This window comes from Apteryx rowi, unplaced genomic scaffold, assembly GCF_003343035.1.
Source record: "Apteryx rowi isolate R43461 unplaced genomic scaffold, aptRow1 scaffold_585, whole genome shotgun sequence".
Taxonomy (NCBI): domain Eukaryota; kingdom Metazoa; phylum Chordata; class Aves; order Apterygiformes; family Apterygidae; genus Apteryx; species Apteryx rowi.
Genome location: NW_020450855.1, coordinates 338,192 through 360,389, shown reverse-complemented (window position 1 = coordinate 360,389; position 22,198 = coordinate 338,192). Strand labels below are relative to the sequence as shown.

At 36.5% G+C, this 22,198-nt stretch overlaps 1 protein-coding gene across 10 annotated transcripts in view; it reads right to left on the bottom strand.

Moving 5' to 3' along the window:
• The window catches only part of EIPR1 (EARP complex and GARP complex interacting protein 1), a 94,242-nt gene that overhangs the window by 26,069 nt on the left and 45,975 nt on the right, over positions 1–22,198 (bottom strand). For all 10 annotated transcript variants that reach the window (XM_026082627.1, XM_026082628.1, XM_026082631.1 and 7 more), the window contains 2 exons: positions 19,991–20,147; positions 3,661–3,760 (listed from right to left, as the gene is read on the bottom strand). In XM_026082627.1, the coding sequence (XP_025938412.1) occupies positions 3,661–3,760; positions 19,991–20,147 (257 nt within the window). The remainder of the gene's footprint in view (positions 1–3,660; positions 3,761–19,990; positions 20,148–22,198) is intronic.

Here is a 22,198-nt window from a genome sequence, read left to right as displayed (position 1 = left end):
TTTTAACAAAAAATGTTGAAAAAAATTAATAGAAAATTAAACTGTACAGTAAGCTATGGTTAGCAAATGTTTCCAGTGACAGGTTGACCAGATAATTTAGAGATTGAATACACTGTAATTTTATTAAAAAGAAGTTCTAAATATATTGGGAACCCTAAATTTCTTCAGGTTAATTCTAATTAAAACAACAAGACTTGTAACCTCCAGGCAGATAGAGGAGATGCATCCAATAAAAGGTTAAATAGCTCAAGTTTTGATCAATGTAAATAAGCAGAAATTTTGGAATGCAAAATTTTCAAGATACATATATTTCAAGTTTTTCCCTAGAACTATGCCTGAATTTTAGAATTCTTTCATGAAAGTGCATAAAGGTTATAGTTGGGTTTACCTCTTGTGATTCATACTAGTATTGCCTGCAATGGATACATCTCCAAAAGGAAGCTATTGAAATGGGTTCTTCAAATGGAAAGACCAGTGTTGCACAATTTAATGAATACTCTTTAATTTGTGAATTTCATTCACAAATATTTGTATGACAGAGTAAGGAAGTTAATTTTGAGGAAAGGAATAGTAAAGGGAAGCTATTTAACTGAACATGACAGGTTTTAGTAAATAAATCTCAAACAAAATAACATGAGACAGAATAAAGAACGTGGTATTTATTAGAAGATTCCCACACACATTAAAGGGAGACTGGTAACAGACTAGACAGCATCCCAAAAGGAAATGTATTTCATACAGATTGGAATTAGGAAGAAATATGGTGACTTTGAGATTGTGATGAAAAAGTGGTCAGGACAGTGGAAAAACTAATTAACATTCAAAAAAATTCAAGCAGGAGAGGACAGAGCCGCCCAAAGAGAGAAAAAAGGAGAAAGGAAAAATGCTAAATAGTCTTGCAGACCCAGCACTTCAGAGACATGAAGAGCTATAGGATACAAGCAGAATTGCTCCAAAAAGCAATTTTTCAACAGGTTTAAAGAAGGCATTCTAAAGAAGTGCGTGTGCTATGCATGCATTAGAAAAGAAATAATGCCTCTTATTAAGAGTAATGTAAATCTAACAGATACAATGCCACAGACAAGCTTCTGGAAGCTAGACTTCCGTCTTCTCTGCTCCCCTCCCATCCCATGACTGTTCCCTGGACTCACTCCAGGAAGTCCATGTCTCTCTTACACTGGGGAGCAGAGAACTGGATGCAGCACTTCAGATGTGGCCTCACCAGTGCTGTGTAGAGGTGAAGGATCACAACCTGCCGGCAAGGCTCTTCCTAATGCAGCCCAGGATACTGTTGGTCTTCTTTGCTATTAGGGTGCATTGCTGGCTCATGGTCAACATGTTGTCCACCAGGACCCCCAGGGCCTTTTTCTGCAAAGCTGCTTCCTAAAGGCAGTTGGCCCCCAGCATGTACAGGTGCAAGAGGTTATTCTACTCCAGGTGCAGGACTTTGCATTTCGCTTTGCTGAACTTCATGTGGTTCCTCTCGGCCCAGTTCTCCAGCCTGCCAAGGTCCCTATGAATGGCAGTGGAGCTTTCTAGTGTATCAACCACTTCCCCCAGTTTTGTATCATCTGCAAACTTGCTGAGGGTACATTCATTCAGTCCCATCAGCCAGGTCAATAATGAAAAGGTTAAACAGCACTGGCCCAACTGTCAACCCCTGGAATACACCACTAGTGACTGGCTTCCAGCTGGACTTCATGCCTCTGATTACAACCCTTTGAGCCCAGCAGTTCAGCCAGTTTTCAATTCACCTCACTGACTACTTATCTATACTATATTTCAAAGTTTCTCTATAAGGATGTTATGAGAATCCACGTCAAAAGCTTTACTACAGTTGAGATGAACAACATCCACTGCTCTCCCCCCATCCACCATGCCATTCATCTCATTGTAGAACGTTATCAGGTTAGTTAAGAATGATTTCCCCTTTGTAAATCTATGCTGACTAGTCCCAATTACCTTCCTGTCCTTCATGTGTCTGGAAATAGTATCCAGGATTAGTTGCTCCACCACCTTCCCAGGGATCAACATGAGGTTGAGTGGTCTGTAGTTCCCTGGATCCTCCTACTTGCCCTTTTTAAAGACAAGGCTGACATTTGCTTTTTTCCAGTCCTCAGGAAACTTCTCCATCACTATGACCTTTCCAAGATGATGGCCTTGTAATGACATTGGCCAGCTCCCTCCACCCTTGTGGGTGCATCTGGTCAGGTTCCACGGACTTGTCCATGACCATTTTGCTTAATGTTTCCTAACCTAATCCTCTTCCACGGAGGGCAAGTCTTCCACGCTCCTGACTTTCCCACTGGTCTCAGGAGCCTGGGATTCCTGAAGGCCAGTCTTACCAGTAAAGACAGTAGTGAAGAGTCATGGAGTACCTCGGCCTTTTCTGTGTCCTTTATCACCAGGGTCCCTGCTCCATTCAGCAGCAGGCCTACATTTCAGAAGCCTTTTCTTGTTGCCCTTCATGTCCCTCACCAGATTCACATTGAGATGGGCTTTGACTTTCCTAATCCCATCCCTGAATGCTTGGACAATGTCTCTATACTCCTCCTGGGTCACCTGTCCCTGCTTCTGCCCCTTGTATGCTTCCTTTTTACGTCTGAGTTTATTCAGAAGCTCCTTGTTCATCCATCAATGTTGAYACTAAGCAAACTAATAACAACTTCAGGCTTCATCTATTTACACACAGTCAGATGGCACAACAAGAAAAAGTTTAGAGAAACATTGTTTTGACTCCAAGCAACTGCTAGTTGAAAAATCTGGTTCTGAAACATCCAAGAAGAGAAAACAACACTGAGTAAGTGAAACTAAAGAGTTAATTCAAGAAGTGACAACAGATCAACCAAATAATAACAATGACGACATAATCGGTTTTCACTTCTAAGGACAAATACTGACAAAGAAATGATTCTATGCAGAACCATTCAAGGATTTCTATATACGATCCACACCAATGTATTTAAATAAGCAGGCTTTTGTTGATTATCTATAAAAGGTGGCATAATCAGATCAAAATCTGTACCAATTACACCCTATTACTTATATTCCTGAATATCAGAGAAGATAAATTTAGTAATGAATTAAGTAATCTGAATATACAGTATGGCAGTAAATTAAATTAATACTGAGAACTCAAAGCAGTGCACAGTAAGTGGAGAAGTTTATATTATGCATATGCCGAAGGGTTTTAAATTAACTAGAGGGGTGTGAGACCAATATGGTTTAATATAGTAGTACAGAGGATAATACTTTTTATACAAGCCAGGAACACTTTATAGAGCATTAATCATTATCTGAATTAGATAACCTTCTACTTCATTGATCTATGATTCCCCCTCCACCCCTCCTCATATTGATCACGTTATCATTGCTTTACTTTAGATTATTTGCTTTAGAATCCGTAGGAGAACTAAGGGCAATTCAAGAGGAGGGAAAATATGTAACTACTAGCAACCAAGTCACCTTCTCTGAAACACTCACATTCAATACAGTACTCATTTCCCCCACCCATGTTCAAGTCATAGCCTCCATTAGCAACAATATTTTTGAAGAGTCTTTAAGGAAGGAGTAATTAAAAGATTAGCAAATTTTAGGTTGTGAATGTTGTGATTTATACTATATTTAAGTATATCATCATTTGTTAACAATTTTTCTTACCACAGCTTTGGCTGAACTTTCTTGCAAATCCCACAATAATATGTTATTATCAGCCAGTGAAATAAGCCTTTTACCATCTCCCATTGGTTCCCACATAACACTGTAAAACAAAAACAGAAAATGAAAAAAAACAATCAAACATTAAAACCAACAGAATTTGCGCTGGACAGCTATTTTAATCTTGTAGACCTAATCTGTTTCAGAATACATTCAATCATTTTCCTTATGGTTTTCTTCAGCAGAAATTGGTCCCATGTTTCAAGTGCAAAATCTGCCATTAACTAGCAATCCAGCAAATGTTACATATACTATATGAACATTACTGCAGAGTCAGTTAGTGAAAAGTTATGATACTAAAAATAAGCTTGTTTATGCAAGCATTTAGTCAGCTTTAGCACTTTTTTTGAGAGCCCTTTGCCATCCCAGCCCAAATCTGTGCCAGAAAAAGGAACGCAATCCAACTTTCTAGATGCTAACCTAATTGTAACAGAGCTTCTTGAAATCCTCTACTTCATTTGCCATGCATTCTATATATCGAATGATGCAGTGATCATGCAAAATGAATAGTGATTATGTCACTGTAACACAAATCATAGCACATATGCACAAAAGGATCAGAACAAAGACCTTTTGATACACAGTCACTTTTGAATGCTTTAACTTGAAATCTTAATGTTCTTTATATGTCATTTCGTACATCCTTTTTGAAGATGCACCAAAAAATCAGAAGCCTCAGAGCTTTGATGCAAACCTCTTCCAGTTCAGCAACTGGTCATCATGCATATCTCAAGCAACATACCCTTTCTGCCTATGACTCACCACTCTTGTGCTATATATGAAGGAATAAAATAAATAAATAAATAAATAAATAAATAAATAAAATCAGTGATTGTCTCTATTCCTGCCTATGAGAGGAAGCATAGTCTAGCCAGTGGGTACAGGCAGCACAGTTAAGTATATACTATACCCCTGAAACATTTGCTGAGATGACAGTAAGGTTAAAAGGATAATATTGTTATTAAATAAAGAATAGTCTTCCATACCCCATATTTCTCAAAAATAAAATTATGCAACCTCCTAATTAACTTGTAACAACACAATATAGCTAAGTGCAGAGAACACTAATTTAGTATCAATAGCAACATGAAGTAACTTCCTCCCATCCCTAGACAAAAGCTTAAGTTATTCAAAAGCAACATGCCAGTGGCATTTGATATGCTATCCTCATCCTCAGTGCATATGTGAAGAGATATCTCTCGAGGTTTTTCAAGAGTCCATCACGAGACATAAACATTCCATTCTGTTTAGCTCTTTGCATGAATCACTGGATTCTGGAACTCTGGATTGAAGAGATGAAACGGATGTAGACACAGCCTTGGGCAAGTGAACCCAATACTAGGCAGCCACTAGCTACCTTCCTAACTTGGGACTGCACTCTATACACGTTTATATTTTATCCACAAATTTGCATTACTCCTGCCTCCCTAAGACAGTGACTCTGATCTGGCTGGTCCCACATCTAAAGCATGGGACTCCTTCATCCTACAAAACACGATGAAAGGAAACAACAGGTAACAGAACAAAGTGAAACAGCGTAGTCTCCCTCTGCACACCATAAATGAAATACAACCTCAGTTATTCTCAGCTGAGATCTTCCAGCCAAAATCCACTTCACTTCTTCCATGAAGAAACAGTTTCATTCCTTTTAACTCTGCATTGTTAGCAAAACAGGTACTTAGATATACAGACAGATGACTGCACCTGATTGCTGTTATAGAGAGGCCAGGCTACCCAGAGGAGATAGGACTATGCAAAAAAAATTAACACAAAGTAGATTAAAAAAAAAAAAAAAAGCTTAAGCTATACTTAAGGTTGTATTGCTGACTTCTCACCCACCAAACTTCTCCCTAAGGCAAAGGAGCAGATCAAAGGAAGGACTAGCTTCTGCATCTATCTTCTGCTGGAACCATGACCTGCATCCTTAATATCACAGAATGGTTGAGGTTGGAAGGGATCTCTGGAGATCATCTAGTCCAACCCCTCTGCTCAAGCAGGATCACCTAGAGCACGTTGCACAGGATCGTGTCCAGGCGCATTTTGAATATCTCCAGAGAAGGAGACTCCACCACCTCTCTGGGCAACCTGTGCCAGTGCTCTGTCACCCTCACAGTGAAAAAGTATTTCCTCATGTTCAGATGGAACTGTCTGTGTTTCAGTTTGTGCCCGTTGCCTCACGTCCTGTCACTGGGCACCACTGAAAAGAGTCTGGYYCCATCCTCTYGACACCYTCCCTTCAGATACTTGTACACATTGATAAGATCTCCTCTCAGCCTTCTCTTCTCCARGCTAAACAGGCCCAGCTCTCTCAGTCTTTCCTCATAAGAGAGATGCTCCAGTCCCCTAATCATCTTTGTAGCCCTTCAGTGGACTTGCTCCAGTAGTGCCATGTCTCTCTTGCAAATATGTTGCAAATTCAAGGAAACTAACTACTTGCAGAAGATCATTTGTAACGAGCTTTGTCATAGCAGGACAAAATCACTTCATTTAGCACATTAAGCCACCATCATGCTTTTAAACGTGTTTTAAGAAGCACATGGAACTAGAATGATCTTATGATTTGTTCTAAAGTGAGTTGTTTTGCCTGTACTATTGCCAGTCTTATTTTCAGAAGTGTTTCTTGTTAAAGCTGTATGTTACAACTTGGGAAACTTATGAGCAACTGAAAACAAATGTTGATAATAAAAACGATTAAGTGGTTTCAGTTACAAGTTCAACTACCATTTTGTTTATAATAATTACAAGTAAGCAGCTGCCATTGTCATGTATGTTTCCTACCTTCATACAGCTCTGCCCCACAGACATCTCCATTACATCCTTGAAAAAGATGATAACACTCTATGAACACATACAGCACGATAAAATGTTAATGCATTATAACTCCCATATGATCACATTCGCACCTAACTTTCCACAATCCAGTTTCCCAAAGTGAAATCAAAAGACATCAGAATCATCACTGAGTGGATAATTGAAGAATATTCAAGTTGATTCTGACCATGATTTACAAGTTTTTTTTAAAATCACATCATTTTTCATGCATATTGCTGCAAGCATAATTTTGTGGCATTTTGTGTTGAAATACGTACATATACTTTTAATTAGACAATGAAATCTGGTTTGACCAATTAACTCTGAAGAGTTCTTCTAGCCCAACCGATCAATATTCCTTATTCCTGTTGATGCATTTGCCCCTTTCTTACACTGATCACTGAGTTTTCAGCCATAAAAGCTAGGCTAGAAGCACTTTCTTTGATGTTTTCAAAGGTAGAAAGAAATTTCACATCTTTGACTGTCATGGAGCTGCAAGGTAAAGACTTTTTATAGCTGAACAGAGTGTGCTAATTAGAGCCAATTATAACCCAGCTGACATACCTTAGAATGAAAAGGTCTCCAGCACATTCATTCTGTCCTTGTGAAATGCCCATTTTGCTTCTATTTAATTTATCTCACATGAAAATTCATTGTTTTATGGGTGTGGTGGTAGTGTTCATTCAGATTTTATAATCTAAATGAAGGTTACTCAAATCACTCTTTGTAGCACATTAAGCTGTACTCTGTAGTCATACCTGAAAGTTAAATTTTTTATAAAAAAACGTGGAGAAGGAGAAAAACACTGGCGAGTAAAAAAACCCCTTGTTTTCAAAGCACCATACACATTTTAGAGAGACTGAAGTTCTCATTTAGAATAACTGATGACGATAAAGCGATGACACAGCAAAGGTGATTATAATCTTTAAAAAGGAAAACAGATAAATCAGTACCATTTTCATGAGTCTGCCAACAGCTGCTGATTCTTACAGTTTTCTGAAATGGACAAGCTACTTGTCAAGTTCATAGCTGCCACTCAGAAACTGAGCGCCAACTTCACTGCTACTCTTTAGATAATCTACAGACAGCAGACAAGCAATTATATTTGTTGYCTTTTACTCTGTTTTGTTATCAAATGACTCCTGATGTTTCAAATTAGCTTCTAGCTATTAGTTTTTGGTAAAAATTTAAATCCTGCAGGGAATATTTTTCTAGGAAAGAAAAAAGAGAATTTAAAACATTCAAATGCACACATAAAAGGACTGCACTATCTGCGTTTTATGGTGAAAAGATAGTTAACACCATCCTTTATTAATGTACTGAGCTTTTACAAATAAACAATTCAAAGTTCTCTGTTATAAGAAGAATAAAACAAMATGCAATCACTTCCGTAGAGGTAAATTGGTCAGCCAAAACATGTCAGACAAAGCAAGCTTTAACTAATGTTTAATCATAATTATAGAAACGACACCCATTTATTTCTATAAATGGAAAGATTTTTCTGGTTTGAAAATTCTCATGCACTGCAAAGTGGTAAATCTACCCAAACATTAGGTAAATGAGAAAGCAGAGCAGACTGCAGTCCCAACGCAGCCAATCAGAAAAGTTCACATGTAATGGATCCAAACGTCCTCCTTTCTTTGCAGTACAGTGATTCAGATGCAAAGGCCAGGCTGTCATCTGGTGATCTGGACTTTATTCTAAGAATAAGAAGATCAGACTAAGGAGAGCCTGGAATCCAGAACTCTTACTCCTTACACAAGTGGGCTCTACAGATTGGCCACAATTTGAAATGAAAAGAGTTCTGGCTAATTTGTAATGTACTGAAGTGTATGCTGCTGGCAGCACATATTTAGTGCATGTAAGTTACACTGTAAGCCTTAAAATTCTCAGTCATTTAAGTGTATTTTGGTGTTCAGCTGCTCAGAATATAGTGGAACAAGAACCATAGCTTCTTAAAAAAATCTAAGATCAAGATGGATGAATTTAGTTTAGGTGCTTTTGGGGTTAAGAGGCTGCTGAGAATAATGAGGACAAAAGAAAGGTTGACCATTATTTTGGTCAAGACCCCCCAAAACACCTACCTTGATGTTTATTCTGGCTCTTAAATTATCTTCACATTCAGAAAAACATAACTGTTGTGCATATAAATATAAGAGCATCCCCCGTGGAGGTGATGCACAGAAACAGTACTTCCACTATAATTTTTTGAAAAAAATTTCCTTAGAGTATCATATTACAGTGCTGGCAAGCCAAAAGTTTAAAAAAAATCATAAAGCAGAATGCAAAATACTGAAGCATCAGCCTCAGTCAGTATTTGTATTTACTTCACCACATCCGTGTCTAATGCTGCTGTGTAATTAAACAAGCTTACATCAAGAAAAAGTAGTGTGATTCTTGCTGTAGAGAGCCCAATCAATTTCAGCAATGAAAAGATATTTATGTACATATAAACATAATAAAGAACACTAATAGCTTACAATCTAACAGAAAGCACGGTAGTGAATTTGTTGTATGAAAGCAAGGTGTAGGATTCATTTTTATGTAGGGACTCCCAAAAATCCATTTTTTAGAAACATGCATTAAATTTCTGTTAAGCTATTCATGATTTAAGGTGACGACCAATAGGTGAACATCTCTACAATTCATTAACAACCTCAGACTTGCATCTGTTTGGCCGCTGGCATATGTGTTAAAGTTTAATATTGCTTAAGACAGAAAATTAAAATTGTGCAAGCCTATTACACAGACTCCATATATGAGCTAAACTGACAAAGCTGTCACTGCTAAAATTGCAAGTCATGATTAATTAGAAGCAGGAATCAGCATCTCTAGTCTGTARTGTAATCAGCTTACCTTCCACACATGCCTGCAGCACAATAAGAGTAATTACTGGTGGGTGCAAGGCATGAACAAGTTATGCAACCAAATACCAAATGTGCAAAACAGAGCAGCAAGGCCTACTTTATAGAAAGGAAGCTGTGACTAACTATTTTCAGACCTAAGACATCAGTCAACTATGCTCTATTGAGTTAATGTCTGAAGAACTTGTCAAATGCACAAGTTCTATGCACAGATAATTTTTACAGAGTGTACAACTCCTTACAGCACAGCCTACAGTTTTTCAGATTATAGTAACTTAAGGAAACCTAAAATTCCTACCTATAGGGTACCTTGGGGGTGAGGCTCATTTTTTTTTGTGTTCAAAGAAATGATCAGTGCAAAGCCTCTAGAGAATGGGAAACCCAAGGGTGGCACTAATCATAATCCATGCTACAAAGTAACTGTGTTGCTTGTGCACGCTCAGGTGCCCAGGCTCTCTCAGACTGGCTACTCACTTTAAAAGGATGGTCTTATCAACTTGGGGGGCTGGGAGGTGGGGGGAAGAGTTGTTGCTGTTTCTCCAATTTCATTGGTATTGGAGACAAAACCTTAGAGTTAAGAATAATATGAGGATAATTTTGCCTGTTTGTTCCTACATATATTTATTCCAGAAAGATCAGGAATGACTTTATTTAATTTCCAGAATCTTTCCAGAAAGAGTTGTGCTCTCAAAAATGTAATAGTTTAACTGGATTCTTAAGGACACTGCCTCCTCCTCTAAGGTCTGCCTCTTACTAGCAAAGCAACTCAATCTCTTTAAATGCAAACTTGATTTGACACCAGAAATACTGAGCCTAGATAAGATGACTATACGCAAGCACCATCAGCAGGCAATATACATGACACACACTATCAGTATAATTGGTTCCCTTTCCTGTTTTATAAAGTATTTGTGATTTAGGTTACAAGACAATACAAGATACAACATATAAATGAATACCAAACTCTAAACATGAAAGCAAGAGCCTCTACCACATGCATTAAAAGATTTATGCTAAAGAAACTGAAGCAGTCACAGAAGCACTACATCTGCACATCGACTGTCAGCTATCAAATTGCAGTGAGCTATCCTGTGCTACACCAGACTGCACCTCTCACTTTACAACACAGCTTTGCAGAGGAGCGCGTCATACTGGAAGACATCTGGCTCCGCTATGTTTGAGTCCTCAGTACTAGTCCCAGTTTTGTCTGCAGATACGTTGTCTATCCAACATAAGAAACTGGCAAAAGAATTATCACATGAAAACAACACATTTCATTGACTTCATTGACTTGCTGTTAAATACAGTTATAACAATATCAGGGTACAAACWGAGATTATAATCCCTAGCTTCTGCTGTTCTGCTGATTTCCACTAGGCTATGAATTGTAGCATTGTCTTTTATATTCCTACTCTGGTCAAACCAAACCAAAAGCGTCTTCCATTTATTAAGATTAAAAACACATTGTCACAAGGATATTTACAAAATGTTTCTACTACAGGAAACAGTACAGTAGGGATTTTTATAATTATTATTTCTTAAAGGTGAAGCCTAGGGGCTGTTTCACTCTTTTTTTTTGGGGGGGGGGAGGGAGGAGACAGGAGCTTTTTCAGCTTTCTTTAAAAAGAAAAAAAAACACAGTTGTGCATTGTTACTGACATTCAGTGAAATATAAGTAGTCTAACAAATACAATAGATTGAGGAATTATTAACTTTCTTAGAGTAATTAACTTTAGATCATTCACAACAATGATATTTAGATACTATGGCAGAAACACTCACAAATAAAACTAACTTAATTCAGACATGCAAAAGCATTTTAACTTCACTGTTTCATCCATGCCTTCCCATATTCCTCAAATGCTAGATATATGTATCTACATATAGAACAGCTCTTGCAGAAGTTTTATTAAATATCTGTAGTATTACCATTATTAATATTTTTATGCTAGCATTTTAATTATCCTACTTTTATTAACAGCTAAAATATCTGAGGAATCAACTGCTATTCAAAAACATTTGGAAGCTGTTAGCATTTCAGAGCAAGTCTACACTAGATACTTCTGCTGAGACAGCAGGATGGAATACAGATGTGGGGGATTTTTTGGTGTCATACCTATGATAACAAAAGGTCTACAGTATACACAGTTCAGCTATGGTAAGAGTGCAGTAGTTTTGGCAGCATAGTTTATTGTTGAAAACCTGCTGAAAACTATCCCATGTCAGAAAAAGCACTTTACTAAGAATAAAGCTGTGTATCTGCCCAGAGAGTTCGCAGATACTACTATGCAAACAAACCTTTTTTAACAGCTTAAACCTATTTGTTAATATACACTACTACTTTTCTAGTAGTATGAATGCCTTGCAACAAAGTACCCAGGGAGTCCTCAGGTAAACGTCCTGCCTGGCCTCTGGAAGCCACGTGATGCTAGTAGTGTTTTCTACACACTAATGGCAAGATTAGGGGTTGAAACAAGCTTATTTGTTAGATAGCTGGAGGGTGCAAAAACAATACCTGTCAACTGACTTTAGAGGAAATATGTATCTTATCTTTTGAAACATTTGAAGATCTTTTATATGGGATTTTTCAGAAGATGGCAACATGGATATAGCATGTCCTTGCTATTTTATTGCTGTCTGTAAGAAACAGGCCATCTGTATGGTTAGAGAGGAGCAAAATAAAATAGAATATGCATCTCAGTACATTTCTCCAATACAATATGAAAAATGTGCCCCAAAATGATTGTCTAGGCTTTGTACTGAAAGTTGCAGAAAATCACCCTTCTTTTGTTCAAAAGAAGAACAACAAAACCAAGAATGATAACGGATTACAAGGACAAGGCACAGAGGTACTCTTTAACACCCCTAATCCAATGACTGTGGATGCTAGGGGAACTGAGGTGACTCAATTGCAAGGAGTGGCCAGGACTGTGCGCTCTCGCTAAACACCTCCATCGCCCCTGTCTGGGAATGCTGGGCCAGCAGACTGCTTGAGGCTGGAGGGCATTCCTTAATTTCTTATATACATTTTACCAAATAAATGTACTTAAGCAAGAATATACAGGAATCAATTTCTTAATCCTGTAAAACACACTCAAAAAGCCTGAATTTTTAAATACCATTTAACTAAATGTCAGCATTATTACTGAATCTATAATCACCCGAGCATATTGTGCTAGGAAACATGTATTCTACTCTGAGAAACAAATATTCTCAATTGTCAACACTTTTGGCCCTTCAGAGAGCAAACTGGAGTTCAAGACTGAGAAAACAGGGACACTTGTTCAAAGGTAGTTTCTCAGGAATGTTTTAAATTTTTCTGCATAGTTTCCCCCCCCTATGTTACAACTTCATTTTTTAATATTTCCCATCAACCTTTTAACCCAGTCAATAAACACTGTGAAAATAAAACCAGCTGGCAGCTATTTACACTGTAAAAAATCAGTAGTGACAAAAAATAATCCTAATTTTAAGGGCTGAGAATAGCTAAAGTAGCATTATAAATAAGAAAACAAAACCCTTAAAAAACTATGAAAACTGATCAGTTTTCTGTTTTTTTTTTTTTTTTTTTTTTTTTTTTTTTTTTTTTTTTTTTTTTTTTTTTTTACAGGTTGCCCAGAGAGGTGGTGGAGTCTACTTCTCTGGAGATTTTCAAAACCTGCCTGGATGCAATCCTGTGCAATGTGCTCTAGGTGACTGTGCTTGAGCAGGGGAGTTGGACTAGATGATCTCCAGAGGTCCCTTCCAACCTCAACCATTCTGTGATTCTTTCAGTGGGGGAAAAAAGACAACTAATTCTGCAGTAAGAGATGAGGGAAGAAGACAGCAAGGTGAGAATTAAAGTGAAATACTACCTTCTATCTGGGAGGGAGGAGTGAAATAATACTCTGCAAACCCTCGTCACTTTTAACTTGTAGAGTAGCAGTATTTCTATACTACTTTCTGTATGATGATTTACAAATTCAAGGTAAAGGCGACAAAGTTCTGCAAAAAGTTCAACAAAACTGAATTTCACTGTAAGCATATGAAACCAACTGAACCTCTCAGAAGTCGTCAAAAGATAACGGAATACAACTCCTTAAATCAAGCTCTACAGATAGACTAAGTTCACATACATGGAACAGCATATTTTTCTTGTACTTGCTGCAGGTATTTCACCTGCTTTAAGTCCTCGCTGCAGTGTCAGATTCCACTTTCACTAAGTTTCCCTTTTCTTTATAGGTCTGCAGTCAAATAAATCGTGGCCAAAAATTAATATAATTAGTTGGACATATGACACAAAATTTTATTATTTCACTAGCCAGTTAGTGTATGACAATTATTCCCTAGTATATGTGAGCGTATTCAATAGCTTGAAGTTTTAATATTTTTTATGGCTAATATTGTATTGCTTTGAAAATATTCAAAGGAAGGAATGAGAGACAAATGTTACAAATTACTTTGCTCATTGTGGACATGTTTTGAGGATGATGAAAGTGGAAAATGAGATCGAAAACATGAGAAAGAGACAACAAATGGTTGAACACAAGGATTTATTTAAAGTAAAGGATAATCAAAGAGTCAACAGAGCAAAATCCTGTAAAGAATTCAGGGTATTAAAGAATTTTGGGGGAAGGGAGACAAGTAAAGCATAAAATAAAGTTACATTTTTAACATTTTAGAAAGGATCAGAATACAAAGGGGCAATTGACAGTATTGAAAAGGAGCTATAAGTTATATTTCAAGTCAAAACAGCTGTTATAAAGTAAGTTTTTCTAAAAAATATTCTCTATACACTTCATCTTTGTAATACCAGAGACAGGTGATAGAGAATATAAGCATGTGGAATGAAACAGGTGTAGAACAATTATTCTTAAGTGCTGATAATTCTTTGTCTGCAATTAATCAGCTTCACTAATATGTGTCTCCTGATAGCTCTGAAATTTTGTGCATTATGTGAAGAAACTGAAAGGCCTATGACACAGACAATTATCATCGGTTGGTCAGCTGTCAAAAACTGAAAAAACTAAAAAACCTAGAGGTCATTTTATGACCAAGGCAACTGGCACTCCTGACACTCAAAAGAATCTCTACACAAAAATCAGAAGAACCTCCCCACACACAATTATATTTATGGTACAGGGACCTATAAAGTGTTAAAATAAGACAAAGTTTTCATTTATTCCAAACGTAGAAAAAACTACATGCCAGTAAATTGCATTAATTACACACCTTTGCTATATCACATATATAACAGTTAATATACTTTCCAGATAGTGTGAGCCTCCTAAAAGAAATGTTACTTTAAGGTTTTATTTCATTAGATAAAGACCATTAAAAAAAAAAATCTGAAACATTTTAAATTTAAACTAAGGCAGAATTTTAACATATATATCCTGAAGTCTAGCAGAGTGTTACTATAGAAGAATTAATGTTACCAACAACAGGATAGCAAATGAAAGTGTTACCTGAATGCAATATGAAAGTGCTACAGCTATTAAAAATGCCATTTTTAGGGTTTTTTTGAGTTTAAAACTTGCTTACTTCTTGGCTTTCTTTTCTTGGGACAAGGTTATTTCCTTTTTTAAAGGCCAAAAGAAAATAAATAAAAAAGAAAAACATATACCTCACTTCTGGAAAGTGCTTATTCATCTGTCTTCAGGGCATTAATTTCAAATGTGCTTAACTTTCATCAGGTGACTGTGTTCATAATGGAATGAATATGATCAAATTGATACAGATACATCAGGAGATAGATGATACTATGGAAGCCAAATATGAGGGATGATCATTTTGTCACATGCGTGGGACAGAAGGAAAGACAGAAAGAAAGGATTTGTCAGTAATCTGCACAAAGGGCAGAAACAGAGAGAATAGTCATATAAGACAAGTTTAAGGGGCAGTTGAATAAGAACAGGGAATTTAATTACAAACAAAGATTTGTTGGAAAGATAAATCAGAGGAAGATACAGTAGTTACTGTAACTATTCTTAGTTATCTCGTTACTAAATCAACGCATGCAGCACCTTAACACTCTGTCATTGACTACTCCCAGTAAACTAAGAATACTAATACCACTAAAGGTTTGTGATGTAACAGGCTTACTGGCAGCAATCATTAACAACAGAGTGACAGTGGAGCCTCATCAGAATATTGCTTTCCTCACTACAAGCTTTTTTTTTTTTTTTTTTTTTAAATCAGAATTGAAAGAAATCATAGCCCAGGCACAACTGCATCATTACAAGTTGCTTCTTCAAAATAAATTTGGAATTTAAATGCCTTTTCTTATGAAACACTGTTTCATAGTAGAACTACAGAGTGGAGGGAATAACACAATTAAAGACCCAGTTAAAGAATAATTTGTTGCAATTGGCTTAAATCCTATTTYCTCCATGAGGTTCTCCATGTATTCTGAGAAGACATCAACTATTTGTCTTTAGTTGAACTTTTGGTGGCTCTGATGCCTCCCAATTAAAAGGAAAAGTGGAAATCAGAATAAGGCAAAGCTACAAGTGCTCAACAGAATGAACCCAGCCCCTGCTGCTCCCACGCGGAGCTTATCCTGTCACCTCCGATTTGCCAGAAATATGACTGCTCAAATAACAATCATATGGGAGCGGAAGAGGGAGACTGCTGTGGATACCTAATTTTCACTAAATTTGTGACTAATGGCTTGTTGGACTTGCCTACAAACTTCAAATGAGAGCAGAAGGACTGTTCTAAATTCTTCTGTAGCAACCAGCAGCTTCTGACAGTCACAGTAAAGTGAAGATTTTTTTCACTCTGTCCCACTGAAAGGGGATTTGTACGCAACAAAATGCCAGCTCTTTTAAGACTAAACGAATGACAGAAGCCATCTTCTCTTTTTATTTGCCATTCTGTTAGGTTATTAGGTTATAGTCACTTATAAAAATTATATCTTTTTTACTTTATAGGTCTAATGTGCAAATTTGGAGTTGCTTGTATATGCTTTAATGTCAAAGCAGGCAGCTATTCTGTCATATGAGCCCTTTGGAACTACAAGCTCAATTCTAAATCTAGAAAATTTTGCACAAAGACATGTAAAGACAAATGCAGTGAACTTCTCTTCTAAATCAAAAGCACAATTAGCAATACTAGTACACAGAGAAGACTTTAAATCAAATCACAACCCTTGATGTCCAAGCAGTCTTAGCTGTTTGTTTGCTCTTTCTAAAAGATATTTTTTCATTCTCCTTACAGTAGATAAGAGTATCTATTTACCTGCTATAACGATCCAAAAAAGAAGGAATTCTGTTCAAATATCTAAACATTTTCCCTTAGAACAGAGTCAGAGCAAACTGTTACCTCCAACACTTACTCTTTCCATCAAGACAATTTATCTTCTTCTTAAGATCACTACTTTCGCTTAATAGTTTTAACTTTCTTCTTGTACTGTTTTTTTAACTTTAAAGGAGAACACAATATACTGATAAATAAGTTTACTTAAGAGTCCCTTTTTACTATTGGATATACAACAAAGTCCTCATGATAAATCCTCTCAGTAAGTGATTTAGTAGTCTTTAACAAGACATAGTATGGATTTAAAAATATACATGCAAGAAACAGACCATACTACTCATCTTTTCCAGATTATCTGTGGAAATAGCCTATGTATAGTACCCTTTTTCTTTTGTAAACTCAAAATGTGCTAGTATAAGCTTTTAGTGATAAACATCCCCCCATCCTTAAAACAGCGTATTTTTAAGAGAATTTCTTCCCTTCTAATTTCTTTGACATTTGATAATATTTGTAGTCCATATTTAAGATTGATCAAGTGGGATATAATAAGAAAATCCAACTTCAGTAAGTAGAGAGGCTTACCGAAGTCATCTGCTCTGCCTATTACCATTCCAAACATATCCACCCCTTTTCAACTTTCTTTAGCCTCTGACTAACATCTTCTACATAAAACACAAATTCTTCATTCTTCCCCCTTCAAGCCTCTCACTTTTCTCACCTCTGTAATCTCTTTTCACTTTCCCTTTGCAGTTATACCTGTGTTGCCCACCCAACACTTTTCCCTTACTAATTTCACTTTTATCTTATTCCAAATTTACTCCACGGACCTCCACCTGACTTGCTTCACTTCTTCCCCCTCTCTTTTGAGGTATACCTGGATACTGAACAGCATCTACCCTGTTTCATATCTGCCATGCTTGGAATACCAAAAGTAGGATGTTAAGTCGATACAAACAAGCCTGCTTCTAGCAGCTGCTTGGGGAGAATCTCCTCCTTTGCACCTACGCTCCTGACACAAGAAAAAGTCCTGCTGAGTTCACAGTTCAAGAGCTTATAGTTTACATCTTCTCTCATGGCTAGTAATATCCTCCCTCTCTGAGAATAAGGCTGTCAAGTCTACTGTCAAAACATCTGTAGGAAACTGAAAAAGAAGTGGGGTAGTAGGTTACTCCTAAAACCTAAGTCATCCGCATTTTAACAGAAACAGGTTTGGGAATTCCTTCAAGATGGACTGAAAATAGTAATCAAAGTAACAGTCTCATTAACTGTTCTGTTTCCTTAGCCGCTCTTGCCAAAGTGTACCTTGGACAGCTTCCTGAAACATGTCCAATCGCAAGTTTTACTGAAACTTTTAAAACAATACATAGAATAACATCCTTGTGATTATGTAAGTGTATGCTGTGTGAATATGCATATTTATCTATAAAATGAAGTTACAGAAAGGGCCCATTTTTGCAAATGCTCATAATTATAATACTCCACAGAACTCTCTGCATTTTGGCTCACATAAGGAGCCAGACAGAGGATGAAAAAAATCTTAGGTTTCAACCAAACAGAGCAATTAATGGGCCTATTTGTTTGCCTAATTTAAGCATCTGCTTAATTTTCTGAAATGTCTCTATGGCCATACAGAAGTTTTTTTAAGTAAAAATTTTGTTGAGTTCCAGATTCAAAGCTTAGTAGCAGCACACATTTTCAGTAACTGAAAGTGAACAATAATGCTTCATTTTTAAACACAGTAACTCATGAAATGCAGATGAAACAGAGCTGAATAAAAGCACTTTTCACCTACCTGTAATGGCTGGGACATCAGTTTTTCTTTAAAGGTTTTGTCAAATTTATTTCGAAATATGTTGAGCAGGAGGGACACATTCAGACACAAGTGAGGAAAGTTTAGAATTTTAGTCACAAAGAATTCGAAATGCTTTTCAGTCTTGATTCACAAAAGACAAGCGATATTAAATGATATGTCCATGCTCATTTTTAATAAGAAATGCCAGAGAGATTCAAGCTTAGCATTCCATAAAAGTGATGAAATAAAAATAAGGAAACACAGGATGAGTTTTTCTTACTGGTCAGTAAACAATCAAACAAAACCAATACTGGGCATATAGGAAGTGGAAAAAAAAAATTTCGGTTCCTAGTACACAATAGTAGATATAGAAAGTCTCTGATACAATATTTTAACTATATGGCTTTCTTAAGGAAACAGAACAATGCAAGAAGATCAACATTAAAGAAAAGAAGACAGAAAAGACATAAGACAGAACAGGGAAAACATACAGGGAAAGCATGAGCAGGTAAAGCACTAAGAGAGACAGTGGCTGCCTGAGTACACAACCAGTAGCATTTTAAGGACAGCTTTGCCTTCTTCCTTTCAATCACAATCAAGTCTCAATTACTTACAGTCTGCAACCTAGATATCCATGAATACTGTGGATCATCTGTGCTATGGATGCCAGTAAACAAAATATCTTCACATGAGCTAGAGATGTCGCATTTCATTTACAAAAATCTTTGTTATTATTATTTTTTTCTTAATTCTCTGATATGGTGAAGAGACTGTACAACTTACATGACCATTTTCTACTCCTTATTCTTTCTGACAGACACATTCCCGAGACCACTGCAGAACATACTCTTACAATTTCGACTTTTCTTGCCAGTGGAAAATGGTCAGGTGGTCCCAAAAGATGTCAAACAACATTGTAGTTGGTGAACCGAGTGAGTCAACATTTCTTTGCCCTGCGCTAGTTCAGGAAGCGGCGAGAACATGTCATACGCATACCCACAAAGCAAAGGACTTGCAAATACATGATGAACAATTTTCACCTTCTGTTAAATATCATGAAGGAAAGGGAAAAGAACCTCTGTGATACCCTTTGCAGTATCTCAGTCCTCCTTGTCTATTCTTACACAACAGAAAAGAGTAGTTAAACAGACACTACGTAATATAATGAATGCTTATCTTAACAAACAATAAATTACTTGCACTTATGCCAAATCAGTTCAGTGAAGACAAAAAAAGAAAAAAGTGTAACATCAAATTTATATTCTATATAAAAATTGAAATCCTAAGTATTATACCTTTCTGCAACAAAGGATAGATGGGGCAGGTGGGGAGAAGCGCATTAGAACAGCACACAGGCTGTTACTCCATATGTGTTTGCAGGACTATAATTAATGTTTTTAATCTATGACACATCTGGGACTAAAAATCCAATTTGTACTATTTCTTTAAGATAGAATAGTTTTAAAGTGGATAGTAAGGCTTCTACAATATAAATCTGCACAAAACTAACAGTACAGGTCTATCCTTTAGGTTTTTTTCTAGGAGTATAAAATATGCAGAATCCTACCAGGCCATATTGCCATGGGCTGTGTTGTCAAGGTGACAGAGTAGCTCCAGGGTTTGAGCGTTGCTTGATGAATCATCAGGGGATTCATGACTGCCTGATTCCAATTCCTTCGGCATTCTCCAAACAGCAGCACATGTCACGACTTTACTGTCTGAAGCTAAGCAACAGAGAATAATGTCAACAGATCATTGTATAGGAGACATATTTTGTATACAGTGCATCAACATTTACACAAATCTATAAGCAATGCACATCTGCTGTTTAAAATATTTTAAAATATTATATTAAGCTAAATTTAAAGAATGCAGAATATAGATACAGACACAGACCTCAAGTTTGCAGTCAAATTCATGCAGAACTCAAAATTAGCATGCATTTAACCCACTTCTTCCTGTTTTAAAGGCAAAATTCAATTCTCAAGAGAACATAACTCTTTTGAAAGTAAGTATTCCAAGTTTCATTTGCCATATTTAGGTTAATGAAAATGACCCACTAGATATATTGCTTAAGCCCTTAACAATTATTTAGACACAGTTTTAACATTTTCCTTTTAAGGGCTATCTTCAGTTGAATCTATAGCATTATGTTGTAACCTTTGCTACCCAAGACTGTTTATTACAAAACTTAGTTTTCCACAAACATACACTCCTCTCTAATTCTAGTGAATAAAAACAGCTTCCAAAACACAAACTTACATATACATATATATAGCAAAACACTACAATATATATGATAAGGCAACTGTACAATGAGGAAAAAAGCACCACCATATGGTCTGTGCCCATATGGTATTGCCTCTCACCCCATATAGCTATTTGCAGCAGCGTAGAACGGGTAGAGATCAGAGTAGCAACGCCTACGTTCAAACTGCTAGAGCCTCTGGTCCAGGGTTCACAGAGGAAGAACAGGTCGGTATTATCTAGTACAGCAGGAACAACCAACCAGCTAGAGTGACGTTAAGCAGAAGCAGGGGGGAATGACTACCTACTAATGATGGGCTAGGTGAAAAAAACAAAGGATAAGTAGCAATGAATGACATGTTTTCTCAGGTGAGGTCATTTCATAGGCCTTTTTCTCACAGTTCTGTCTTCGAGTACATTTGGTTGATTTTAGTCTAGAGTGCTTGATTAAAGAGCCATGAGCAGACGTGACTGACTCAGATCAGTGAAAGTAAAACAGGAACAATCGTAATGAAAGTGTTTTCAAAAGGAAGGGCAGTAAATCAGAAAAATGCTATCTGAGGTTGAAATGTTACTAACGTAGAAAAATGTCCCTATTAGAAAGGGGACCAAGCTGGACATTATATATGCAAAAAAGGCACCTAAACAACAGACAATAGAACAAAAAGCCATTGATACACAATAAATAAAAACAAAATCTAAGAATTCAGACACACTTAAAAAGTGGACATATGAAATAAAAACTGTAGGTAGTTAGGTCAAGTCAGTCAAAGAAAATGACCATTTCTATGAAAAGAAAGAGTTAGAGAAGGACTTTTAATTTAAGGTACAGAGTTCAGAATACATGACCATTGTGGATTTGAGAGAATGTACTAAATGTGAAATACGATACATATATATATATATATAAAACCATGTTATACAATAGTCTGGAATTTGTATACAAGTTGTATACCATATCATAAGACCATACATCTAAAGATGTAAAGATGTTGGATAATACCTTATTTATCAACACTTAATTRAGCTTTTACTAATTGTAGCGCACACTAACTAAACAGCTATTTTCAAGTCATTTGAGACAATTCCTTCACTTTGATTCAATGTGCCACTGCAGGYAGGAGAGGAAGCAAGTAGCAGATGGCTACTTTTTTTAAGCAAGGGGCAAATAAACCCACAGTATGCACTGTACACTATATAGGTAATAAATAACCTAAGCTGAAATTGCAATACAGATTGAGAAGAAAAGATTTATCAAATATTTTGCCTAGATAGTCAATATGAGATTGAGTGAAAAGAACACTCTAAAGAAACGTTTGGCGGATTATAACTACTGAAAGGCACCATGCACATCCAGTATCACGAGTCCTTGAAACATCATTTTAATTTCTTAAAACCAATTTCACTTTGGAACATTCTGAAATTGTGATGGTTTGTTCCCATGAAGAACTTAAAAATAAATTTAAAAAAAATCAGAATTTCTTGCACAATTGGATTTCCAGATTACAAACACTAAAACAGCTAAACA